Source organism: Podarcis melisellensis, assembly GCF_964234715.1.
Source record: "Podarcis melisellensis genome assembly, chromosome: 2".
Lineage (NCBI taxonomy): Eukaryota > Metazoa > Chordata > Lepidosauria > Squamata > Lacertidae > Podarcis > Podarcis melisellensis.
The window spans coordinates 124,748,025-124,775,470 of NC_138529.1; the positions used below are offsets into that span (position 1 = coordinate 124,748,025).

Below are 27,446 nucleotides of genomic sequence, written 5' to 3' on the forward strand. Positions count from 1 at the left end.
CCTCCCTGCACTGCCTCATGGAGGGCAGCCAGCTCAGCCTCTCTTTCCCCGGCAGCCCCCCAGAGAGGCTTCCCGTGGGGCTCTGGCAGGGGCTCCCCCATTTCCAGGGGGCAGCAGGACCCTCTGCTCCCAGACTTGGGGGTCTCCCCTGCAGCCCTGGGACCCCCTTCTCCACCAGGCACCCCAAGGGGAGAGAGAGAGAGAGAGAGAGAGAGAGAGAGAGAGAGAGAGAGAGAGAGAGAGAGAGAGGAGACTCCCCGGACTCTTCCCAGGAGGGAAACTGAGGCAGCACGGGGAGGAGACAGACAAGAGAGGCCGGAAGGGGCGCGGAGGGAGGGGACTCTGCTCTGGAGGACCCGCCCCCTGCTGTCTACTTCCTGTCCTGTCTAGGACTCCAGCTCTGCTTGATTTAACCCTTCGCAAGCTGAGCCCAGAGTGCTGGCCGCTGCTCCCCCTCTCAGTCCGCCCCCCACACCCAGGGGTCCCCTCAGCCCTCCTTCTTGGGGGGTCTCCCTCCCCTCCCCCCTCTTGTTGTAAATAAAACTATGCCCTTTTCCCTTATGGGGTATCCAAGAGCCCATATAGAGTCCTTACATAGGTTCCCTATTGGTAGGAGAAAATAACAGAGGCCAACCAGAGAATACTGAGAAGCAAAGCAGCTAGGAAGCCTGATCTTTATTGATCTGTTGCAACAGGGTACTCCCCTCACACGCAGGAGAGGAAGAGGACCCCCCAAAATGCTGTGCAAGGCCTTATAAAGACTTTTGTAATTGCCACCCTGTAGATCAAGACCACCCCCAGAAACATTATGCATTCATCACAGAAGGGGTGTAACCTAAGACCACCCCTCATGTAAGGCGATCTAAAACAGAACATTTGCATGTTGTTTTCTCCTGTCGCTTTGTTTATTTCCTGTCTGGCAGGTTACTTGATTGGATTTCTTGGGGAGCCTGGGCAGTCTTGTAATGATAAGGCTCACACCCTTATTCAAACACAGATTAAGACAGGATTTGTGAAGGAAGAGACAATGGGGAGGCTTTTCCATTTTGACCATGCAGAGAAACATTTGCTCAGTTTAGGAATCAAAATGGTTCCAGGTTGGCTTTGCTGTGCTGATCTATGTACGTGTGGTTATGAACGTTGCCATATATCTAAGACCATAAAATTCCTATCACATTATCCCCCCTATGGGGCTAGAATTTTTCTTAAAATTTTTTGTCCCACAAATAATTACATCGTATGTTGTAAATGGATGCCTTTGTATAAATATATCATGTAAAAATAACATATGTTGCATTTTGTTACTAAATTAGTTGTGGCATTCTAGCTCTTGCGAGAAACATTTTCTCAATAGTGGCTATGCTTTACGTTTAGCAGGAAGGTCCACTACTGACTGAAAAATGCAGTTGGTGTTTTGTCCGCCATTTTTGTGTTTCTCAGGTGTCAAGCTAACTCTTCTGTGGTCTCACACCGGCATAGTGCTACAGCAACACATCCTCTCTGTTGAATCCACTCGGGGCTTTCATTTAACCATGTCGCCTGGCATTCACCATAGCTGGCACAGGTTTGGACATCCCATGAGAGAGAAGTCTTTGCCTTGGCCTTTCTATGGGATTTTATTATAGGCTGTGATCTTGCACTCATGGGAAGTTGCTCACTTGCACTTAAAGGACCAAAAAGCTAATTGCAGCCTGGATACACTTGCCCAATTCAAACTGAGTCCAATTTGAATTTATCTTGTCCCATGGTTCTCAACTCTTCAAACCAATCTGTTAAAACAAAACTATTCTTTAAAAGGGCACTTGTCCAAATAAGTCAATTTAACTCTATAAGGGATCATTCCTGCTAAACCAAAGCATATCCACCTTCATGTATCTTAGAAGCTTCTCCTTGGTAAAGCAAATTTTAGCACATTTTTAAAATGGGTAGGGAAGGTTGGCATAGTGCCAGGTGGGACAATCTAAACATTGGACTACACAATAGCCTGGTCTATTAGAACGCATAAAATGTATGAGAATCCTCCACTGCGGTGTAAGAAATAAGACATTAAACATAAAAACAATTACACACAAAAATAGCCCCCCCTTGTGGAAATAACACACTGTCAGACACATTTCAACATTCCTACGTAATAACACATAATACAAAAAAAAACTAATTAAATATCAGTTGCATATCTTGAGACAATTGTGATCTTCTCAACCCTGGAGCACAGTGGGAAAATGTCCTTGCAATTCAACTCCTCCCCCCTTTGTCAGCCCCACTCCCCTGTCAGTCTATATCCTTTGAAAGAGATAGCTGTGGGCATTTTGAAAACTCTGGTTTCTGTTGTTGCAGGTCTTGTGATGGCGAAGAACTGAGTTGAGGGTTTGTTGCTGCTTTTTCATCATTGCACATCTGTAGAAGTGATATCCTGTAAGGGGTTAGGGTTTTGGGGGACTTAAAAGACAGGAGTTAGAAAAAGGAAGGATCAAAAGCCCCCTCCCCAAGAAAATCTCCTTGAGTTATTAGCTGCAAATAATAAAATCTTAGCATGTTAAGCATTTTACTCATTTTAATATTGTTATCACATTTTCATATAATTACTGTTATCTGCTAAGTTTGTTTGCTTTCCTTCACTTAGTTTTTGTTGTTGTTTTTTCATATTATTAAATAAAAAATTACTCCACATGTATAGAAAGAGAACTGTAAAAAATACAAAAAAGGTTAAAAAATAAAAAAGAAAGCAAAAAATTAGATTACCAGTCAGATGAAAATAGACTTGACACAAAGACATCAGATTTAGGAAAGAATTATTATTAAATAATACAAAGATATTATCAAAACCACAGATTACTACTGGACTGAAAAAATGGGAAAACAATGGAAAAGGGCTTAAAATGACTTTCAATATGTGATGGACATGTCCCCAAAGTAAAACACACACACACACACACACACACACAATGACCTATGAGGAACCAAAAATAATAATACTCAGGCAAAAAGGTAAACAGATACCATTCCACAAACAATGTTTGGTTGTGCTTCGATAAATTTCATAGACATCATGGAAAAACTGATTAAATAAATGAAAACAGATTATTTGTAACTTAAAGTGTCAAAGCCACAAAGAGATGGAAGTCACTAATACTGTGGGCAAGAAACCCGTAAAAGAAATGGAGTGGCCCTCATAGTCAACAAAAGAGTGGCGAAAGCTGTACTGGGATGCAATCTCAAAAATGATAGAATGATCTCGATACGAATCCAAGGCAGACCTTTTAACATCACAGTAATCCAAGTTTATGCACCAACTACTGGTGCTGAAGAAACTGAAATTGACCAATTCTATGAAGACTTACAACACCTTATAGAAATGACACCAAAGAAGGATGTTCTTCTCATCATAGGGGATTGGAATGCTAAAGTAGGGAGTCAAGAGATAAAAGGAACAACTGGCAAGTTTGGCCTTGGAGATCAAAACGAAGCAGGGCAAAGGCTAATAGAGTTCTGTCAAGAGAACAAGCTGGTCATCACAAACACGCTTTTCCAACAACACAAGAGACGACTCTACACATGGACATCACCAGATGGGCAGCATCGAAATCAGATTGATTATATTCTCTGCAGCCAAAGATGGAGAAGCTCTATACAGTCAGCAAAAACAAGACCTGGAGCTGACTGTGGCTCAGATCATCAGCTTCTTATAGCAAAATTCAAGCTTAAACTGAAGAAAGTAGGAAAAACCACTGGGCCGGTAAGATACAATCTAAGTCAAATCCCTTATGAATACACAGTGGAAGTGAGGAACAGGTTTAAGGATTTAGATTTGCTGGACAGATTGCCTGAAGAACTATGGATGGAGGCTCGCAACATTATACAGGAAGCAGCAACTAAAACCATCCCAATGAAAAGGAAATGCAAGAAAGCAAAGTGGCTGTCCAACGAGGCCTTACAAATAGCGGGGGAGAGAAGGCAAGCAAAATGCGAGGGAGATAGCGAAAGATACAGGAAATTGAATGCAGATTTCCAAAGAATAGCAAGGAGAGACAAGAAGACCTTCTTAAACGAGCAATGCAAAGAAATAGAGGAAAGCAATAGAATGGGAAGAACCAGAGATCTGTTCAAGAAAATTGGAGATATGAAAGGAACATTTCGTACAAAGATTTCCATAATAAAGGACAAAAGTGGAAAGGACCTAACAGAAGCAGAAGACATCAAGAAGAGGTGGCAAGAATACACAGAGGAATTATACCAGAAAGAAATGGATGTCCGGTATACCCCAGGTAGTGTGGTTGCTGACCTTGAGCCAGACATCCTGGAAAGTGAAGTCAAATGGGCCTTAGAAAGCACTGCAAATAACAAGGCCAGTGGAAGTGATGGTATCCCAGCTGAACTATTTAAAATTTTAAAAGATGATGCTGTTAAGGTGCTACACTCAATATGCCAGCAAGTTTGGAAAACTCAGCAGTGGCCAGAGGATTGGAGAAGATCAGTCTACATCCCAATCCCAAAGAAGGGCAGTGCCAAAGAATGCTCCAACTACCGCACAATTGCACTCATTTCACACGCTAGCAAGGTTATGCTTAAAATTCTACAAGGAAGGCTCAAGCAGTATGTGGACCGAGAACTCCCAGAAGTGCAAGCTGGATTTAGAAGAGGCAGAGGAACCAGAGACCAAATTGCAAACATGCGCTGGATTATGGAGAAAGCTAGAGAGTTCCAGAAAGACATCTACTTCTGCTTCATTGACTATGCAAAAGCCTTTGACTGTGTCGACCACAGCAAACTATGGCAAGTTCTTAAAGAAATGGGAGTGCCAGATCACCTCATCTGTCTCCTGAAAAATCTCTATGTGGGACAAGAAGCTACAGTTAGAACTGGATATGGAACAACTGATTGGTTCAAAATTGGGAAAGGAGTATGACAAGGCTGTATTTTGTCTCCCTGCTTATTTAACTTATATGCAGAATTCATCATGCGAAAGGCTGGGCTGGATGAATCCCTAGCCGGAATTAAGATTGCTGGAAGAAATATCAACAACCTCAGATATGCAGATGACACAACCTTGATGGCAGAAAGTGAGGAGGAATTAAAGGACCTTTTAATGAGGGTGAAAGAGGAGAGCGCAAAATATGGTCTGAAGCTCAACATCAAAAAAACGAAGATCATGGCCACTGGTCCCATCACCTCCTGGCAAATAGAAGGGGAAGAAATGGAGGTAGTGAGAGATTTCACTTTCTTGGGCTCAATGATCACTGCAGATGGTGACAGCAGCCACGAAATTAAAAGACGCCTGCTTCTTGGGAGAAGGGCAATGACAGGCCTAGACAGCATCTTGAGAAGTAGAGACATCACCTTGCCAACAAAGGTTCGTATAGTTAAAGCTATGGTTTTCCCAGTAGTGATGTATGGAAGTGAGAGCTGGACCATAAAGAAGGCTGATGGCCGAAGAATGGATGCTTTTGAATTATGGTGCTGGAGGAGACTCTTGAGAGTCCCATGGACTGCAAGAAGATCAAACCTCTCCATACTGAAGGAAATCAACCCTGAGTGCTCACTGGAAGGACAGATTGTGAAGCTGAGGCTGCAGTACTTTGGCCACCTCCTGAGAAGAGAAGACTCCCTGGAGAAGACCCTGATGTTGGGAAAGATGGAGGGCACAAGGAGAAGGGGACGGCAGAGGACGAGATGGTTGGATAGTGTTTTCGAAGCTACCAGCATGAGTTTGACCAAACTGCGGGAGGCAGTGGAGGACAGAGGTGCCTGGTGTGCTCTGGTCCATGGGGTCACGAAGAGTCAGACACGACTAAACGACTAAACAACAACAACAACACTCTTAATAGTGTATCTGAAGAAGTGTGCATGCACACGAAAGCTCATACCAAGAACTGACTTAGTTGGTCTTTAAGGTGCTACTGGAAGGAATTTTTTTTGTTTTTACTCTCAATATGTATGGATTTACATATTGCAATCACCCAAAGAAACCTTAGCAAGGTTTAAAGAGTTTTGTGATAAGGTTAAGACTGTTCATGATGCTAATATTGATTATCTTTTCACAGATGAAAAGGCAATTTTTCTTTCACAGGATTTTCAGGATTTCTTCGAGAGACAAGGGATAGAGCATAAGATTGCTGTCTCTGAAGCTTCATGGAACAAGAGTGTGAGTGTAAAGGTGAAGAAAGAGTTACAGAAAGGCATGAAAGCACAATTGCTGAGTTCACATTTGCCACATGAGTTCTGGGCTGAATATTTAACCTCTTTCTGTTACACTTGGGTGAGAAAGGTTTCAAAAGGTATGGAAAGCTCTCCTTTTGAGAAGCTGTTCCACAGGAAACCTTCGGTAACACATTTTAAGGTTTTTGGATCTCACGTCAATGCGGAAACTCCACAAGGGGTTAAGAACGCCAAAGGCATTTTTGTGGGTTATGAAAAGGGTCTCTACAGAGTAATTTTGTCTGAATCTGGTCAAGGGATTCTCACAAAGTTTCTAGAGAGCACTCCTAGACAGGAGAGAGAGGTTCTCCACACATTTCCCACTGGTGACAATGCAGGTGAATATTCTGATACTGAGAGTGACACAGAGAGCTCAGAGAGTTCTGCTGACACAATCATTGAGAGGGGTTCACACACAATGTCTAGACCTTCACAGGTTAAGGTTGAACTAGAATTGACTGAACCACTGTTTACTGTTGGGCGTGGTTCTCCCAAAAGTCCAGAGGATGAACCAGTCAGCAAGGAGGATCTGCACCTCATTCGCGGGTCTGAGAGAGTCACAAAGGGCATACCACCCAAAAGGTACTCTCAAGAGTTTGCTAACTCAGCTGTTGCATGTGTTACTATAGTTGACAACTCAAGCCAGGTTAAAGGTATGTCTAAGTCAGAGACAAAGACACAACTGGGAGTTGCAAAGCGTAACACTACCTTCCCTAGCCAAGGTAATGCAGAGGCACTCATTCCTTGGAAAACAGACAACTAGAGAGTTACACTGGTGAAACCAGTGGCAGGTAGTTCCAAAGGTGGAACTGAAACAACAGGGAATTGTTACGTGTATAACAACTGCTTGTTTTCTTCTCTGGATGAAGCTTTGTTGGCAGCTAACGTTGATTCATATGGGGGAGGATGTTGGGATATGAGTATAACGCAGCTGCAAACTGGCAGCTCGGTGTTTACATCACAAGATGTGGTAGCTGTGGGAAAGAATGTTCCCGGAAGTTCACAGGAATTACAAGGCTTTGTTCTGTGTGTAATATGAGACCTTCCTGTTGCATATGTGAAGGAAGTCTGAGTCTCTTGCTCGGAGGAGACTGAACTGATCGGACATGTTTTTTGTAGAGTTGTGCAGTCAGAAATAAACAAGATGTAAAAGACTTTCTGACTATCTTCTTTCTCCTGCTGGTATGCAAGGAAGAAGGGGGTGTGCATCTTACTGGCTGGGAGATGTCGCCTATCAAGATCTTCCTGGACTGCGGGGATGTCAGCCAGAGTAGATCACCGGTAAACAAGCCCTGGGAGCAGGGAGAGAGGCCAGCCTCTCCCGAGGGGGGCAAGTTTTCCAACAGTGTATTAGTCTCAAGATTATTCAAAAATGTGGCATCACCAGCTCCTCTGCTTCCACATTCAGCAACACCTCCAAAAAGTCCTCAATCCAAGGCAGACTATTGTCCTTTAGTTGACATATACTCTGGAGGTGACAATCCTGACTAGCCAGCTGACCTGGACCCCAAGGAACCCCATAACTCAGACAGCCCAGGGTCCTTAGAATCATAGAATCATAGAATCATAGAGTTGGAAGAGACCACAAGGGCCATTGAGTCCAACCCCCTGCCAAGCAGGAAACACCATCAGAGCACTCCTGACATATGGTTGTCAAGCCTCTGCTTAAAGACCTCCAAAGAAGGAGACTCCACCACACTCCTTGGCAGCAAATTCCACTGTCGAACAGCTCTTACTGTCAGGAAGTTCTTCCTAATGCTTAGGTGGAATCTTCTTTCTTGTAGTTTGGATCCATTGCTCCGTGTCCGCTTCTCTGGAGCAGCAGAAAACAACCTTTCTCCCTCCTCTATGTGACATCCTTTTATATATTTGAACATGGCTATCATATCACCCCTTAACCTCCTCTTCTCCAGGCTAAACATGCCCAGCTCCCTTAGCCGTTCCTCATAAGGCATCGTTTCCAGGCCTTTGACCATTTTGGTTGCCCTCCTCTGGACACGTTCCAGTTTGTCAGTGTCCTTCTTGAACTGTGGTGCCCAGAACTGGACACAGTACTCCAGGTGAGGTCTGACCAGAGCAGAATACAGTGGCACTATTACTTCCCTTGATCTAGATGCTATACTCCTATTGATGCAGCCCAGAATTGCATTGGCTTTTTTAGCTGCCGCGTCACACTGTTGGCTCATGTCAAGTTTGTGGTCAACCAAGACTCCTAGATCCTTTTCACATGTACTGCTCTCAAGCCAGGTGTCCCCCATCTTGTATTTGTGCCTCTCATTTTTTTTGCCCAAGCGCAATACTTTACATTTCTCCCTGTTAAAATTCATCTTGTTTGTTTTGGCCCAGTTAATCTGTCAAGGTCGTTTTGAAGTGTGATCCTGTCCTCTGGGGTGTTAGCCACCCCTCCCAGTTTGGTGTCATCTGCAAATTTGATCAGGATGCCCTTGAGTCCATCATCCAAGTCGTTGATAAAGATGTTGAATAAGACTGGGCCCAAGACAGAACCCTGTGGCACCCCACTAGTCACTCTTCTCCAGGATGAAGAGGAACCATTGATGAGCACCCTTGGGGTTCGGTCAGTCAGCCAGTTACAAATCCACTGAGTGGTAGCATAGTCAAGTCCGCATTTTACCAGCTTCTTTACAAGAATATCATGGGGCACCTTGTCAAATGCCTTGCTGAAATCAAGGTAGGCTACATCCACTGTGTTCCCTTCATCTACCAGGGTTGTAATTCTGTCAAAAAATGAGATCAAGTTAGTCTGACATGACTTATTTTTCAGAAATCCATGCTGACTATTGGTGATCACAGTATTCCTTTCTAGGCGCTCACAAACTGTTTGCTTAATGATCTGCTCCAGAATCTTCCCTGGTATTGATGTTAGACTGACTGGGCAGTAATTATTTGGGTCCTCCCTTTTCCCCTTTTTGAAAATAGGGACAACATTTGCCCTCCTCCAGTCTGCCGGGACTTCGCCTGTTCTCCAGGAATTCTCAAAGATGACTGCCAGTGGTTCTGAGATCACATCTGCCAGTTCTTTTAATACTCTTGGATGCAGTTCATCTGGCCCTGGAGACTTGAATACATCTAAACTAGCCAAGTATTCTTGTACTATCTCCTTAGTTATTCTGGGCTGTGTTTCCTCTGCTGAATCATTTGCTCCAAATTCTTCAGGTCGGGCATTGTTTTCTTTATCGGAGAAGACTGAGGCAAAGAAGGCTTTGAGGAGTTCAGCCCTTTCTGTGTCCCCGGTTTGCATTTCACCATCTTCTCCTCTGAGTGACCCCACGGTTTCTTTGTTCTTCCTTTTGCTACTAACATACCCATATAAGCCTTTTTTGTTGCTTTTCACCTCTCTAGCAAGCCTGAGTTCATTCTGTGCTTTAGCTTTTCTGACTTGGTGTCTACACATGCTGGCTATTTGTTTGAATTCCTCTTTGGTGGTTTCCCCCCTTTTCCATTTTTTGTACACATCCTTTTTTAATCTTAACTCAGTTAAAAGTTCTTTAGATAGCCACCCTGGCTTCTTTAGGCACCTTCCATGTTTCCGTCTCATTGGGGCTCCTGGTATGCCCCACAGAGAAACCTACGGTCTGCAAATAATAACATCCTCAATGTCCCAGGCCTCAGAGAGGTTAGGCTGGCCTCAACTAGAGCCAGGGCCTTTTCGGCTGCGGCTCCAATCTGGTGGAACGCTCTGTCACAAGAGACTAGGGCCCTGCGGGACCTGACATCCTTCCGCAGGGCCTGCAAGACAGAGTTGTTCCACCAGGCCTTTGGTCAGGGCGCAGCCTGACTCCCTCCTCTGGCAACCTGCTTAGAATCTTGCTTAACTAGTTGCCATTAATTTGATTTTGATTGATTTTTACAATGAAATATTTTTAGAATGTGTGAATATCTGATTGTTTGATTGTTGATTGTTGTTAGCCGCCCTGAGCCCGGCTTCGGCTGGGGAGGGCGGGATATAAATAAAATTTATTATTATTATTATTATTATTATTATTATTATTATTGGTATTGCCTGAAGTTGTGCTTTTACTATCTCCCTCTTAACAAACTCCCAGCCATCATGAACTCCCTTTCCTTTTAGTATTACTGTCCATGGGATCTCACCCAGCACTTCCCTAAGTTTTATGAAGTCGGCTTTCTTAAAGTCAAGAAATTTAGTCCTAGTATGCTTGGCTGCTCCTTTCCGCTGTATAGTAAACTTCAGAAGAGCATGATCACTCGCGCCTAATGATCCTTCCACTTCTACCCCACTAACCAGGTCATCAACATTGGTTAGGACCAGATCTAAAATGGCTGTTCCTCTTGTTGCTTCTCCCACTTTATGGACAATGAAGTTGTCTGCAAGGCCAGTGAGGAATCTGTTTGACCTTATGCTCTTGGCTGAGTTCGACATCCAGCAAATATCCGGGTAATTGAAGTCCCCCATTACTACTATCTCCCTTCCTTTTGCATGCTTGGCCATCTGTTCCAGGAAGGCATCATCTATGTCCTCCGTTTGGCTTGGGGATCTATAGTAAACTCCCACAATGAGGTCCCTGTTATTCTTTTCTCCCTTAAATTTGACCCAAATGCTCTCACTTTGGCTTTGAGGTTCTAAATCTTGGATCTCTTCACAGGTATACACATCCCTGACATATAACGCCACTCCTCCTCCTTTCTTGTCTGGTCTGTTTCTCTGAAATAGATTGTATCCCTCCATTATTACATTCCAATCGTTTCAGTGATGCCTATTATGTTATATTTAGTTTGCTGTACCAAGAGCTCAAGCTCATCTTGTTTATTTCCCATGCTTTGCACATTAGTGTACAGACATTGAAGTCCATTAATCATTCCCCCGTGTCTCTTATTTAAGGATTTTTTCCTCCCACCACTAGGTCTGCGTGCTGCTTGCTCCATTTGGTCTATGACATTTGGATGATCATCTTCATCAATTGATAGACCTTCAGGAGCACTGTCTCCCTCCCCCACATTAGTCAGTTTAAAGCCCTCCTGATGAGGTTTCTTAGGTCCTTGCACTTGAGGAATCTAGGGAAGGACCTACATGACAGAACTGAAAAGAATTGATTGCATGTCTTCTGTGCTCTGCCATAAGAAGCCCAGAATGAAATACTCTCAGATTGGACCTCTGACGTTCCTGCTTAATAAGTTTGAAGAAGGAACACAAGGGCTCATGCAAGTAGAACTTGACCCTTTGTGCTCCAGATCCAGCCCACCAGATATTCCAGCATGAGTTGAATTTATGGGCTGAAAAGCCACCTCCCCCCACCAGCAGGTTAATGAACCCTCTTTCCTACCAATTGGAGATGAAAAGCTTCCCCAAAGATTTGGTCCCCATGTAAGAGGCAAATATGGCCGCAACACCTGCCTGGCTTGCGATGAGAGAGCTCAAAGAACGTCAACAGGACTCTCCATCGAAAGCACCAAGCATGGGGCCACTTACATGTATTAGCTACTCGTCTGTTTTCTGCCCATGCTCTGATGTTGCAGTTTTCAGGCTTAGGGACAGGAAGGCGACTGGTTTTGGCACCAAGTTGTGTCCATAAGCCCCACTGAGTTCAAGGGGTTCTACCTTGAGGTCACTACTGGACAGACCCTGCCAGCCTTACGAAGTGGGGTGATTAGCAAACAGGGGAAACTGGAATGACAGGAGATGTTTCAAAGTGGGGCTTCTGTTGGGAAGGGGCTGCCCCATTTGTGCTTCTCCAGGGGCAGGAGAATATCTAGGGCAGGAGAATCCCTGCAGGGCCTCTGAGGCTTCCTTTGCTTCTTCCTCTCTCCCAGGACCCTCCAGCTTGTTTTGGCTCCTTGACTCCTCAGGAAGGATGAAAGAGACGGATCCTGCAAAGCTAGCGAGGATGGAAGGGGGAAGATGGACGGTTGACCTGGTCCGGCTGTCTCCCGCATCCCTCCCCACAACCTCTGAGCGCTCCCTCCCAGGGACCTCCGAGAGATCTGGTGAGTCCCAGGGGAGGGGAGATGGGGACCTGGATGGATGGAGCCCGAGAGGAATTGGGGCTTCCTCAGCTAGGGGGTGGGGGGAGGCAGGCAGGCAGATGGAGATGGAGAAGGGGAGCACCTTTTTGGGCTCCCCCACCTGCCTGCCTGTCTACGCTTTTGTCATCTGCAGGCAATTTGAGCTAGGAATAGGTCACAGCTCCCCGGCCACCGCGATGTATTGGCAGCTCAAAAGGTCTAAAACCAGTTGTGATCTGGATGCCCTGCCAATGTCAGACAACTCACTGATCCATCGCGCAGCACTGGACTCCTTAAAGGAACCTGATCCTGCTGTGCACTGTGAACTCGGATGGGGCCTCCGTGTGTTGACTTTTTCTCTTCTTTTTGTATAACTTTTATTAGCTTTATAAAACTGAAGGGGGTTTATTTTCTTGACTCAAAGCCCCCCCCAAATGAAGGCAGCATCTGGATCCCAAGGAAGAGCAGAGCTGCAGACCTCCTGCGATCTCCCCCCCCCCCGGCTTGGCAGAGAGGACAAGGGAGGACCCTCTGCTCCCTGACTTGGGGGTCTCCCCCATCAGGCATGATCTGAACAGGGACCCCCATGCCCCATGTTGGAAATCTGCTACCGTCTCATCGGTATGTGCCTATCTGATCAGGCACCGGCTGAATTCCTTAGACCTCCCTCCGGCGTCTCCCGGCAGGATAAACAACACGAGGTCCGTTCCGGCGATTTTCCTCAGGCTGTGAGGAAAACACACCAACTGCTTCTCCTCCTCTCCTCCTCCCTGCATATCCCCAGGGAGGGGAATCAGACACAGACAGAAACGTATCTACATGTCCTTTATTTGTGTCTTTCAGCAGTCATCCAGTAAACATGTCTGCTCTCTTCAACAAACAGAGAGAGACTCAAAACTCCACCCATGTATCAGGAACCTCTGGAACTCCTGTAAAAGAAAAATTGGCTTCTCATCTGTGCAAAGACAATCTATGTCAGCACCATGCATATTTTTAACCTTGTCACAAAACTCTTTAAACCTTTCTAAGGCTTCTTTCGGTCTATCCAAAAGATAAATCCAGACAAAACCTGTAAAAGAATCAACACATATTAGGTAATACTTTGCATTGCCTCTAGATGGTTCTAAAGGACCAATCACATCAGCATACACCCGCTGAAATGCTCTTTTGCCCCTCGAGGTGACCTGCTTGACGTCTTTCTCAGCTACACCTGCAAAAGAGATCACGTTAGAATCACAAGAATTACATTCCATGTAATCACTTTGATCAAAAGTCAACAAATACAGTCCATCTTTCTCTTTGGCAGAAAGATACAGCTCTCCATCTTTGTAGATCTCGCATTTCTCATCATCATAGGACAGTTTTAGTCCCTTCTTGGCAATCTGTGAAGCGCTGAGCAGATTGAACTTCAATTCTGGAACCAAATAAACATTGTTTATAGTCAAGTTCAGACTTTTAAGATACACAGTCCCAATTCCGGTCGCTTCCAGTTCTTGACCGTTGGCTTGTTGCACAGCGAAGCTTTGCTTTTTAAACGTAGAAAACAGTCCTCTGTGTCCCGTCATGTGAACTGTGGCTCCAGTATCCAAAACAAAGAAATTCCCCGCTTCTGGTGTGGCTTTTAGCGACATCAAAGCCTTTGCAGTCTTTGCCTTTGGCTTGGTGTGACCTTTGTCTGACGCCTCAGACTTTGTGGAGCTCGCCTTGGCTCCTTTCTTCCGACGTGGCTTCGTACAGTTCCGCTGTAGATGCCCAGTCTGGTCACAATTGTAGCATCGGACAACGTTCATAGCTACAGCATCTCCTCCAGTAGCTTGAGCTGTGGGGGTGTTAGAACTCCGTTCTTCCCTCCCCCTGTCCTTGACTTCCAGGGCGGCAAGTCTGTCATGTTCACAAAGAACAACGGCAAAGACCCTCTCCGACGTTAGATCAGCTGCTGGGAGAGACCCCAGCTGACTGGCAACCGTTTTGTAAGTCCGATTCAGGCTGTTGATCACCATGAAGCAAAACACTTCCTCCTGCAGACGGAAATTGCGTTCCACCATCTGTTGACGCAGAAATTTCATTTCCGTCAGGTGTGCTTGAACATCTCCATCAGGCGCAAGCCTCAGGTTGGTCAGCTTCTCAAAATACAGCAACGCTGAAGAACCTGCATCTCTCTGATGTGTCCTTCTCAGCGTGTTCCAAACATCTCTCGCGTGCTCTAAGCCTTGTATGTGGATCAATTGCGAATCTGACACACACAAGATTATAGCAGTTCTGGCCTTCACATCCTGTGACTCCCAAGCACGCGTTGGCGCTGCAGGAATGGGGTTCTCAATCACGTCAAACAGTCTCTGATTCTGCAGCAGGGCCTTCATCTTAATAGACCAAGATGCATAATTGTCACTGGTCAAAAGGGGCGGAGAAGGCAGGGCTCCCCCCTTCTTGGCATCCATCTTGAGTCCTTGCATTGACTCTTTAAAACACAAGCCTCTAAAATCCAATAGTTGGCTTGTTTACACTCTGTGCACCTGGCAGCTCTCAACGCTGGCTGCGTTGGAAATTTCCAAGAGCTCCTCAGACTTTGTAGCCAAAACATTCCATTTTAACTTTCACTTCTCCTCTGTGAGGATTAGCCTTCACTGAAAGGCGTCGCTTAGCAACAGCACATTCCAATCCCTTGGAGAAGAAACCACAGGAATGTTTGGTATGCGGTTTCACTTTTAACTGGAGCTGTTTCCCATACGCTGCTCCCTCGAAGCAGAGAAATAACTCAATCTGCATCCACTCTTCTAAGCCCGAAAAGCACATACCTGGGCTCCGTGGCTTTTGCCTCCAGCTTGCTCTGGTCAGCTACTGGCTGCAGAGAATCAGCTTTCTCAGGTCAGGCATCCATGGAAGCCACTTCTTGATGCAGAGGGCGATGAAAACAGGAACCATCCTCTGCTACCAATGTTGGAAATCTGCTACCGTCTCATCGGTATGTGCCTATCTATTCAGGCACCGGCTGAATTCCTTAGACCTCCCTCCGGCGTCTCCCGGCAGGATAAACAACACGAGGTCCGTTCCGGCGATTTTCCTCAGGCTGTGAGGAAAACACACCAACTGCTTCTCCTCCTCTCCTCCTCCCTGCATATCCCCAGGGAGGGGAATCAGACACAGACAGAAACGTATCTACATGTCCTTTATTTGTGTCTTTCAGCAGTCATCCAGTAAACATGTCTGCTCTCTTCAACAAACAGAGAGAGACTCAAAACTCCACCCATGTACATCCTGTACAGGTCATATGACATACCCACTGAGCTAACATCCGGTGCTCAGTACAGAATGGACTGCCCCTTTGTTCCCATGGCAACAGTCACAAACATCCTGTTTGGCTTTCCAGCCACAAGCAGCAGACTGTGCTGCCTTTGCTTGCTGCAGCTTTGGTGCTTTAGAATAACACCCTGCACCCCGGGTAGTGGCATAACAAGGTCAGGGGGTACCTGGTGTGGAAAAGTTTTTGTCACTTCCCCAATATTGACTTATTCTTTTTTTTGCCTACAAAAATGTTTTGACTTTATTTCATATTTTCTTACAAAGGATTGTGGATTCTGGGCCTCCGATAACAAGTAGGCCACTGTGGAGAGATGCTTAAATCTACAGAATGCATTGTGTTTTGGCTTGTGTTATTTTATTTATATTTATTATTTATTTCATAAAATTTATTTTAAACAACCTGCAAAGTTGTTTACCAATACAAAAACAACAACAACACCACAGCAGTAAAATCAATAAAAAATAACAAGCCTACTTTAAAACACAGAAAAGCTAAAATATGAAAAGAGATTAAAATTACTTCAGCTTCCTAAGCATCTGGGTATGCTTGCCTAAACAAGAATGCTTTTAGCAGGTGCCAGAAAAGTGTCTAGAAGAGGCATGTGCTTTATTGCAAGAGGCGGGGAGTTCCAAAGGGCAGGTGCTGCCACACTAAACCATGCAGTGCTGGAAAGGGGGTGAAACGCAAGCGGCCAGCCTGGCAGGGTTGTTGTGGAAGGAGGAGCTCCTGGGAGGAAAGGAGGTGCCAGGGAAACGCCTTTCTAGAAGTAAAGAGCCTCCGCCTCTCACTCCTCCTCCAAACGAGAGCCAGGGGTGTGTGTGAGTGTAAAGAAATAGAGTGAGGGGGGAAAGTATTTGTTTTTGTTTTTTTTAATAATTTTATTCATTTTTCAAACACATAATAAAAAGAAACAAACAAAACACAAAACACAAACATACAGAACATTAAAATCCGACTTCCCCATACCTCCCTTTCACTGCATCCTTATTTTGCAATTCTTTAGCAACCCTTTAGTCAATTTATCTATTTAATTCTCTTTCATTAGATTTCCTTAAAATTATTAATTACAGCTGTAATTCTCTTCTTCTTACCCCTTGACATCTTAACATTCCTCAATTTTACAACAATTTTTAAGATATATTTTAAATTTCTTCCAATCTTCTTCCACTGTCTTTCCCCTGGTCACGGATTCTGCCGGTCATCTCCGCCAGTCCCATAAAGTCAATCACCTTCGTCTGTCATTCTTCCAGAGTAGGTAGTTCTTTCGTCTTCCAATACTTTGCCAGAAGGATTCTTGCTGCTGTAGTAGCATACATAAAAAACGTCCTGTCCTTCCTTGACACCAATTGGCCAACCATGCCCAGGAGAAAAGCCTCAGGTTTCTTAGGAAAAGTCCGCTTTAGGACTTTCTTAATTTCGTTATAGATCATTTCCCAAAAGGCTTTAATCCTCGGGCAGGTCCACCAAAAGTGATAGAAAATACCTTCAGTCTCATTACACTTCCAGCATTTATTATTGGGCAAATGGTAAATTTTTGCAAGCTTGGCTGGGGTCATGTACCACCTATAGATCATTTTCATTATGTTTTCTTTTAAGGCATTACATGCCGTAAATTTAACGCCAGTGGTCCATAACTGTTCCCAGTCAGCAAACATAATGTCATGACCAATATCTTGTGCCCATTTAATCATAGCTGATTTCACCGTTTCATCCTGTGTATTCCATTTCAACAGCAAGTTATACATTCTTGACATATTTTTTGTATTGGGTTCTAACAATTCTGTTTCTATTTTTGACCTCTCCTTCTGAAATCCTATTTTCCTGTCCTGCTTAAATATCTCATTTATCTGATGGTAGTGCAACCAATCTCGAACTTTGGACTTTAATTTCTCATAACTCTGAAGTTTAAACTTCTCACCATCTTGTTCTAAAATTTCATAATATTTTGGCCATTTAGAGTCCATATTAAGTTTTTTCACCGCCTTAGCTTCCATTGGTGACAACCACCTGGGAGTTTTGCTTTCCAACAAATCTTTATATCGAATCCAAACATTATATAATGCTTTCCTGACAATATGGTTTTTAAAACTTTTATGCACCTTTACCTTGTCATACCATAGATATGCGTGCCAACCAAAGTTATTATCATACCCTTCCAAATCCAAAATGTCTGTGTCTTCAAGAAGTAGCCAGTGTTTCAACCAGCAAAAAGCTGCTGATTCATAATAGAGTCTTAAGTCCGGCAGGGCAAATCCCCCTCTATCTTTTGCATCAGTTAAAATCTTAAATTTTATTCTGGGCTTTTTGCCCTGCCAGACAAATTTAGATATATCTTTCTGCCACTTCTTAAAGCAGTCCATCTTGTCCAAAATCTGTAACGTCTGAAATAGAAATAACATTCTAGGCAATACATTCATCTTAATAACAGCAATTCGGCCTAACAAGGAAAGTCTCAACCTAGACCATATTTCTAGATCTTTCTTTACTTCTGTCCAACACTTTTCATAATTGTCCTTAAATAAGTTCACATTCTTAGATGTTAGGTTCACCCCCAGGTATTTCACTTTTTTCGTTATTTCCAAACCTGTTTCACTCTGAAATCTCTCTCTTTCTTCCATTGTTAAGTTTTTTGGTCAATTCTTGTCCATGTCATTTTTGCTTCAGAGAAAAAAGTTCCCTCTCTCTCAAGAGGGTTCCTTGTTCTCCAAATATCAATAAAGTCCATAGTTTCAGTCATTTCAAAAAAAGTCTTTGGTAATCTCCCTTCTTTAGAAATCACTTGTCTCTGTGCTTTGTCCATGTTTGTTGAGACAACTCCATTCATATCTCCCATCATTACGATTTTATAGTCTAAAAAGTCCATTAGGGTCTCATGCAACTTCTTAAAAAATTTGGCCTTCCCTTCATTTGGCGCATAAACTCCAACTATCAAGATTTTTTCTCCTTGAATTTGTATTTCAATTGCCAGGTATCTTCCTTGTTCGTCTTTAAATATCATTTTGGGGCCAATTTTTCTTTTGCATAGATCACCTCGCCTCTTTTCTTAACTTTGTCTGATGAGATAAATTCCTGACCAATTCTCTTATTTATCAAGAGTTTCCTGTGTATCCTGGCAATATGAGCTTCTTGCAAACATGTTAAATCTAATTGTTCTCTCTTCAAAATATGAAAAACTTGACGTCTTTTTCGGGGAAGGTTCAAACCGTTGCAGTTCCAGCTAAGAAGTTGCAGAGACATTTTGTTATTAGGTACCTATTCCTCCGACTGCTCCAAGCTTTTGTTCTTCCTCCGATGGTGGTGGCAAAAGTCCGAATGATAGATTTGCAATGTCTGTTGGTTCTTTCTCTCCTACAGTTCCTTTCTGCAGGTCTTCTGAGTATTTCTCCAGAAACTGTTCTTTGTCTTGAATTGTTCTTAATTTAATCTTCCTTCCTTTGAAATTAAAGGATAGTCCTTGTGGGAACTCCCACCTGAAGGGTATGGTATTTTTCTTCAGCAGGTCGACCAAATCTTTGTAGAGGGTTCTCACCTCTAAGATGTATTTAGGGATGTCTTTAAAGATCTGTATTTGACAATTCTGGATCAACAGTGTCTTTTGGTAATGCAGGTTCAATATTTTATCTCTTTCTTCCTTGGATCTCAGTGTAATTAGACAATCCCTTGGTTTCTTGCCCTGCCTCCTGCCCAGCCGAAGAGCTGTTGTTATTTCAAACTCATCTTCTTCCCCCCATTCTTCTTGCCAAAATTCCGCAAAGTTCTCTGTAAGGAATTCCACAAGGCTGTCCCCCTCACTTTCAGGAACCAATCTTAATTTCAGATTTTTCTCTTTCCTCTGTAGTTCCATTAAGGCCAAAGTTGCATCATGTTCATTCACTTTTTTTACAATCAGCACAAATTTTTCCCTTGTCTCCTCTGCAGTGTTTTTTGCACTTTCAGCAATCTTTCGTGTTTCAGAACTTTCTTGAATTAATTTATTAATAGAATCTGTGTTAGATGTCACACTTGCAGTATTCAAGTCCAATCTTGCTGTCAGTTCTGTCATTTTTTTGGAATTTTCTGTGGACAACTTTGTCAGTGCTTCCAAAGATTGGTTTATTTTGAACAGTGCCTGTGTCATAGAATCCATAGATGTTGTTGTTGCCTTTTCCTGTGCAGCTGGTGTTGTGCCTGATATTGAGCCCCTTTTCTTTTGTGCTAATTTTGCTTTAGATCTGGTTGCTATCTCATCTGCTGGGCCACTCATGTCCTCAAGGTCGCTCTCACAGGAAAAGTTTACAAGTGGAAAATCCCACTGTTTCTTTCTCAATGTAACAGTTCCTCTTTAAACCCTCTAGAGCAGTGTTTCCCAACCTTTTTTGGGCAAAGGCACACTTGTTTCATGAAAAAAATCTCGAGGCACACCACCATGCCAGATGGGGAAAGGTCAGTTTTTACTTATGTAAAAAAAAATAAAAAAATAGTAACAGCATAGAAGGTAATGGTTATCTCTTTGATGTCTGATGGGAGGGCATTCCACAGGGCGGGCGCCACTACTGAGAAGGCCCTCTGCCTGGTTCCCTGTAACCTCACTTTTCACAGTGAGGGAATTGCCAGAAGGCCCTTGGCACTGGATCTCAGTGTCTGGGCTGAACGATGGTGGCGGAGACGCTACTTCAGGTATACTGGACCGAAACTGCTTAGGGCTTTAAAGGTCAGCACCAACACTTTGAATTGTGCTCGGAAAGGTACTGGGAGCCAATGTAGGTCTTTCAAGACTGTCGTTACGTGGTCTCGGCGGCAGGTAGCAGCGCTCACAGCTTACGGACTGCACCGTGTAACAGGTGTCTGGCCCAGCAGCCTAAGGCGGACAAGCCACTGAAACAGGCATTCAGAATCCATTCATTTCATAAAACCTGCAGGGCTCAATCTCTGTGTTTGTGTATGTGTGTGTTTCTGTTTTGCCCAAGGGTCTGGGGGTGGGAGAGAGCTCTTTAGCATGATGCTTTTAAAACAATTAAATTATCAACAAACAAACCTGATGATACGAATAGCAACGTCAGGTGCTACGGGGGGGAAGGGGGCCTACTCGGAAGTAAATACTGCGTCCAGGCGCAATTAGCGCTGATTTAAGGTGCACCAAGACTGCCTAAAAACCTCACCAAAGATATGCAACAAAGCGCTTCGTTGCAGAGGGGAGAGTTTGTGCACCGTGGAGGCTGGAGGGCTTCTATTCTACATGCGGGGGTTGGGGGGGCGAGGAAAATGTGCTCTGTGGGGGGGGCGGGGAAGGCAAGAAAAGGAGCTGAGCTCTAACTATAGGCTCCCACGCTTGAGCACGCCCGACTCGGTGGGGCGGACCACCCTCTCTCCTGGAGGAGGAGGAGGAAGAGGAGGAGGAGGAGATTCCCATCCACGGCGTGGCCTCCCGCGCTCCTGAACGGGAAATCTCTGCAGCCCAAGACTCTCCGCGAGGCAGCTCCTCCCTTCCTGCCTTGAGCCGCCGCCAGCCGCGCCCCTCCCCAGTTATCTGCTGCCTGCCAAGCCCCGCCCCTCTTCATTGTCCTCCCCTTCTGTTTATTCCCCTTCCTCCATCCCTCGCTTTTTTCCCTCTCTTTCCTTTTTAAAAAAAAATATTTTCTCTTCCCCTTCTTTTTTCCCACCTTTCTCCCCGCCCTCCTGGGTTAAAGGATTTGAGCAATGGGTCTGGAGGTGGAGCTCGTCGGAGGATTAGCCCGACTCGCCCGCCTCCCTCCCACGGCACACTAGGCAACGTCCGGCGGCACACTAGTGTGCCGCGGAACACCGGTTGGGAAACACTGCTCTAGAGGGAGCATTCAATTGTATCCAAATGGGAAAGAAAGACAAAGATGCAAAGAAACATAGAGCAATGAACAAAAAGTTCAAGAGTCCGCACTGTAAATCCACTTTTTTCAATGTAACCAAAAGTTCAGCAAGATAGTTACACTAAAGTCCAGTAACACTAAAGTCCAGTAACTTTGTTTCAGACAAACCCCCACTTTGTATCCAGTCTGAACTGACAGTTCGCTTTCCCGGTGCCTTACTCAGACAGCCCGACCTGGGGGATTTGGCAGTGAAAGATCTTTTTCCATCCGATTATTTTTACGCAGGTTAACAGTGTCCAATTTTCTTCCCCCCTTCTCCTGCCTGTCCGGGGGGGATCTAAGTCCGATGTCAGGTTTGACAGCTTTAAAAAAATATTTTCTTTCAAATACAGCTTGCTCTTTCGTTGCTTTGTTTATCATGCAGTTCGGGGAGGCAGACTTCCTTAGTTTATGCCTTTCCCATTTTCAGCCAAATTTCAAAATTTAGTGCCCCGTTCAGTCCCTCGATCTTACTCACGGGTGTTGCATTCAATTTTCAATTTCAGGAAGGAAGCGGCGCTCTCCGTTCATGGCGACGCGGCTTCGCTCCACGGGCTGGGTGGCGACTCTCAGCACCGCGCTCACACCCGATGCGGCTCCGGAGCCTTTAAAAAGGCTCTTTCATAGTACCGGGGGGCGCAAAAGGTGACCACCGAGTCTCCTTGTTCGCAGGCTTCTGCGCCTGTGATTTTAGGGGTCCCCCGCTCGCCGTAGCGGGTCAGACCCGAACTCGCGGAGCAGTCCTGCTTCAGAGCTCGAAGTAAGGACCGCCATTAAACGCTGGCGCCGACCGGAAGTATTTGATCCCCTGCTAAATTTGGGTTTTTACCCTCTGACGAAGAAATGCCTAGTCCACAATATTAATGGTAAGTTTATTGTAGCTGTGAGAGACAGAATAACAACAGAGAAACCAAGAAGACAAAAGTCAAAGATTGATGAGATTATTTGGGGGGGGGTTCTTGTTCCTACTTTTCTCTTTTATTTATTCCCAATATCATCCCGATCTTAATCCTTTATCTTGTCTTGACAGCCACTGGCATGCAACATTCATCCTATTTAACAGATCTATATGTAAATTAACATGCATGATGAAAATTGTGCTCTTCTTGTTGTTGTCCCTCAATTGTTTTCGGTGCAGTCCCTCCTCAGAAGGCCCTATTTCATTCCACTGTCTTACCTTCCAGGACTCTGGGCTGTCTTCCAGTTTTCCTTTGTTTAGTTAAAATTAAGACACATGTAATGTATTTTAACTGACTGATATTTTCCCAAACCGACTTCCGGTCAGCGCCAGCGATTAATGGCGGACTTGCCTCGGAGCTCCGGGGGAAGTCTGCTCCGCGGGTTCGGGTCCTGCCGCTACGGCGAAGCGGGGACCATTAAAAAATCACAGGAGCAGAATCCTGTGAACAAGAAGATCCGGTGGGCACCTTTTGAGCCCCCCCTAAACCGCAAAGGAGCCTTTTTAAAGGCTTCGGAGCGGTGGTGGGTGAGTGGCGCGGTGCTGAGGGTCAGCTACAGCCTGTGGAGTGAAGCCGCACCGCCATGATCGGAGAGCGCTGATTTCTTCTAAAAGAATTCGGACTTAAAGCAACTACTCGTGAGTAGGAATAAATAGACTGAATTTGGGGGAAAACTGTAAGAATTTGGGAACTAACACGGGAAAGGTACAAAAAGGAAGTCTGCCTTTCCGAGCTGCAGATGTTTAAAACAAAGTGACTGTAAGCTGCAACTAAAGACAAGAACTTTTAAAGTTAAAAATCTATCGTTTGAAAGTAGATCCCCCCGTTGTGCAGGAGCGGAGGGGGGTGGAAACTGAACTTTTCTTTGCCTGCAAGAAAGGTTTGATCTGAAAGGAAAAAAGATATCCTTGATCTCTGGAGTCGGACTGCCTAGATAAGGGAATTGAACACTGAACAGTGAACTGTCAGCACATTGGGAACAATTGTTGCATTAACTCTGTATAAGTTACATTGCTGTTGGAGGGACTTTATTACAAAATAGCATTGCTAACAATTTGAAACTGTGGCTAACTGGAAAGGGGGATTTTAGAGAAATACTGATTTTAAAAGGAGGCTGGTGTCTTACCCGCCCCTAGTGGAGACTTTCTGGCAACATAAATAACAAAGCTACTGTAACAAGACTTAGTGGAATTTTCCTTTGGGAAACAAAAGCGCAAGAGTGGGACGTGACCTTGGCTCTGAATGAGAGTGTTATGGATAAAGAGAAGGGGAAATTTGAAGAAAAAACAAGTCTAAGATCCGGTAGACAATACAAAACTGACAGTTCCCATCCAGCGTAGAGCCTCAACGTCCGGTGGCATAGGAACAGCTGCTGCCTCTCAACCAAAAGTAAGAGCAATGTCTACAGAAGATACTTTGGCACAAGCTCTTAGCAAAATTAATGCATCTTTAGAAAATTTAACGAAGCAGGGTACTAAGACAAATAAACAAGTTGTGGAAACTAACAAACAAGTGGCTGAAGTCTCAAAAAAATGACCTGGGGAAGAAGGTAAATTCTAACACAGAGACTATTGTAAGGCTTTTGGAGGACTTGGCCACAACCCGAAAGATTGCTGAGGAAGCGAAAGAAATTGCTGTTGCCACTCAGGAGAGGATACCACCGGTCATCAAGAGATTGGAGGACCACGACCTGACCTTGTCTATGATCGAATTGCAAAGAAAAGAGAGAAATTTAAGGTTGAGGTCAGTTCCAGAAAGTGAAAAAGATAACCTGGTGGACTTCTTAACAAAAGAATTTTCGGACTTTTGGCAACAGGACCTGGAGGAATAAGAATTTAAGATATTGACTGCATTTAGGCTTGGTACAAGTCAAAGGAAAAAATAAAGCAAGAGATTGTTTGATAACATTAAGAACTAAAGAAGAAAGAGATAAAATTCTGAACCTGCACTACCAAAGAACACTGGAGATTGAGAATTCTTTTGTGGAGATTTATAAAGACATCCCAAAGCACATTTTGGATGTAAGAGCAGACTATAAAGACCTGGTCATTCTATTGAAGAAAAATAAGATATTCTTCAGGTGGGAATATCCACAAGGCCTATCTTTTAAGTTCAAAGGAAGGAAGATAAGAATAAGATCATTGAGTGATAAAGACAAGTTTTTGAGAGACCACAAAGAAGACCTTCAAAAGGAGGTGGAATCCGGAGGGGAACTGAACTGGTAATACCAGGAAAAGGATCATTGGACTTGGAGCAGTTGGAGGAAGTAAATAGTCTCAACATGGCTCTGCAACTTCTAAGCTGGAACTGCAATGGTCTGAACATGCCTCGAAAGAGGAAATCGGTTTTTCATATATTGAAGAAAGAACAATTGGACTTGATTTGCTTACAAGAAACACGTTACAAGGCTGCACAGGAAATTATTAGTGAATAAAAGACTGGGATAAGAATTCATCTCATCTGACAGAGTCAAAAAAAGAGGAGAAGTAATATATGCAAAAGAAAAATTGGTACCAAAATTTGTGTTTAAAGATGAACAAGGAAGATTTTTGGCAATTGAAATTCAAGCCCAAGGAGAGAAATTTTTGATTGTTGGAGTTTATGCACCTAATGAGGGGAAATCGGAATTCTTTAAGAAGTTGCATGAGATTTTGTTAGACTATTTGGATTATAACTTGATAATGATGGGGGACATGAATAGAGTGGTTTCAACAAACATGGATAAAGCACAAAGACAAATACTTACCAAGGATGGAAGACTACCAAAAACCTTTTTTGAAATGACTGATAATATGGACATAATTGACATATGGAGAACAAAGAATCCTCTTGAAAGAGAGGGAACCTTCTTTTCTGAATCTAAAATGACATGGACCAGAATCGACCAAATTTGGGTTACTAGAGGAATGCCATCAAAGATAAAAAAGGTGGAAATCTGCCCAAAAACTTGCTCCGACCATAATCCAGTAAAAATGGAGATGAAACTATGGCACCTTCAGATGGAGGATGAATGACACCTTGTTTAGAGATGAAGAAGTTTATAAAAAGGCCCCAAAAACTTTGAGAGACTATTTTGAAATAAATATGAATACTAATGTTGAAAAAAGAGTAATTTGGGACGCAAGTAAAGCCATTATGAGAGGATTTTTGATACAACAAAATGCAATTAAAAAGAGAACTCAAAATGAGAAAAAAGACAAGATTTTGGAGAAGATAAAAGATGGGTAAAGGAAATTAAGATCCAAACCAAAGTCCCAAGAGATCTTGAGAGAAATCAAGCTTTATCAAACACAATATATGGAATTGATGAATCAGGAAATAGAATGGAAAATTAAACAAATGAGACAAAAGACATTTGAATCAGCGGATAAATGTGGTAAACTTCTGGCTTGGCAAATGAGGAAAAGACTAAAACTTAATACGGTTACAAGCCTAGAGGTGGGAGGAAAGAGTATTTGTGAATGGTTTCAGAACTCACAGGGTTAAAGAGTTCTGTGTGACGTCTCTCAATTCCTGAGGCGTGACTAGAGGGAGGAGGGAGTGGTCTGACTCCACTGCCTGTTTGTCTTTTTCTCCGAAGGGAAAGCAGCCATGAACGCTAGCTGTCCAGGGAAAGTCTGAAGTGCTGTATTGTTTTACTGCTTGAATAAACACTGTTAAATAAACACACTAATGCCTGGGTGTGTTTGAATCTTCTAAGCAACAGCTCCGCTGTGTTTACTCTGCAATTCGTGGCGAACGAGGGATCGGAGCAGCAGGAGGCACAGCTAGAGGGAAACGTGCCGGGCTGGAGATCGCTTAAAGCTACGGCTAATTGGAGTCGTAAACCAATTAGCTACGCCACGACTAATAGTATTCACAAGCCAAATGAAATTAGAGATTGTTTCCAGAGTTACTTTAAACAATTATACTCACAAGGACCGCAGAAAGAACAAGATATAGACCAATTCCTTAAGACATATGGATTACAAAAAAATTCTCAGGAAAGTAAAATAGGGCTGAACCAGAAAATAACTGAACAGGAAATAGAAGGAGCCATTCAAAATATGCAATTGGGCAAATCTCCGGGACCAGATGGGCTTACTTCCAAGTATTATAAGTGTTGGAATTCTAGCCCTTCTCAGAGGTATGTGCCTATCTGTTCAGGCACCGGCTGAATTCCTTAGACCTCCCTCCGGCGACTCCCGGCAGGAAACAACATACTCGAGGTCCGTTCCGGCGATTTTCCTCAGGCTGTGAGGAAAACACACCAACTGCTTCTCCTCCTCCCTGCTCCCTTCATATCCCCAGGGAGGGGAATCAGACACAGGCAGAAACGTATCTACATGTTTTTTTATTTGTGTCTTTTAGCAGTCATACAGTAAAGATGTCTGCTCTCTTCAACAAACAGAGAGAAACTCCAAAACTCCACCCATGTACATCCTGTACAGGTCATATGACAACCCACTGAGCTAACATCCGGTGCTCAGTACAGAATGGACTGCCCCTTTGTTTCCATGGCAGCAGTCACAAACATCCTGTTTGGCTTTCCAGCCACATGCAGCCTTTGCTTGCTGCAGCATTGCTGCTTTAGAATAACAAACTCCCCCTAAAGTATCAATGCGTGCTGCGAGCAAAGCGTCATCCAGAGAAGAAAACAAACAGTTGTTATACTTATAACATTCCCCTGTTGTTTCAGTTCCACCCTTGGAACTACCCGCCACTGGTTTTACCAATGTACCTCTCTGGTTGTGTGACTTCCAAGGAATGAGTGCTTCTGCATTACCTTGGTTAACAACTCTCTGTTGTGCCTTTGTTTCTGACTCGGACACAGCTTCAATCTGACCTTGGTCATTTACAACAGCAACAGCTAAGTTAGCAAACTCTTTGGAATACCTCTTGGGTGGTACACCCTTCGTTGCTCTCTCAGACCTACGTAAGAAGTGCTGCTCTTCTTTGCTTTCTGGTTCAGCCTTTGGACTCTCTGGAGAACCAGTACTAAGCTTAATCAGTGGTTCGTCCTCCTCTTCTGAGGGTCTAGTCATTATGTGAGATTTCCTCTCAATGACTGTGACAACTGAGCTGTCTGAGCTATCGCTGTCATCATCAGTACTACTGAACTCAATAAGATCAAACTCATCATCATCATCAGAATCATTATCACCTGTG

At 44.0% G+C, this 27,446-nt stretch overlaps 2 protein-coding genes and 1 long non-coding RNA gene across 13 annotated transcripts in view; 2 read left to right on the forward strand and 1 right to left on the reverse strand.

Annotated features, from left to right (window-relative positions):
* The window catches only part of LOC309364438 (uncharacterized protein), a 218,263-nt gene that overhangs the window by 59,389 nt on the left and 131,428 nt on the right, over window positions 1-27,446 (forward strand). For 4 of the 11 annotated variants that reach the window (XM_081901718.1, XM_081901723.1, XM_081901722.1 and 1 more), the window contains one exon: window positions 11,986-12,159. The exons of 5 other annotated variants lie outside the window; for them this stretch is intronic. In XM_081901718.1, coding sequence (XP_081757844.1) covers window positions 11,986-12,159 — 174 coding nt within the window. Of the gene's footprint in view, window positions 1-11,473; window positions 11,647-11,670; window positions 11,857-11,985; window positions 12,160-27,446 lie in introns of those variants that run through there. 2 more of the 11 variants (XM_081901724.1, XM_081901729.1) reach the window with 2 other exon arrangements.
* LOC309364575 (uncharacterized protein) overlaps window positions 1-27,446 on the reverse strand; it is a 132,305-nt gene that overhangs the window by 4,242 nt on the left and 100,617 nt on the right. The window lies entirely within an intron of this gene.
* LOC309365385 lies at window positions 5,952-11,466 on the forward strand. The gene is made up of 3 exons (XR_014166086.1): window positions 5,952-6,154; window positions 7,065-7,733; window positions 11,211-11,466. It is a non-coding gene; the product is annotated as an uncharacterized lncRNA (long non-coding RNA).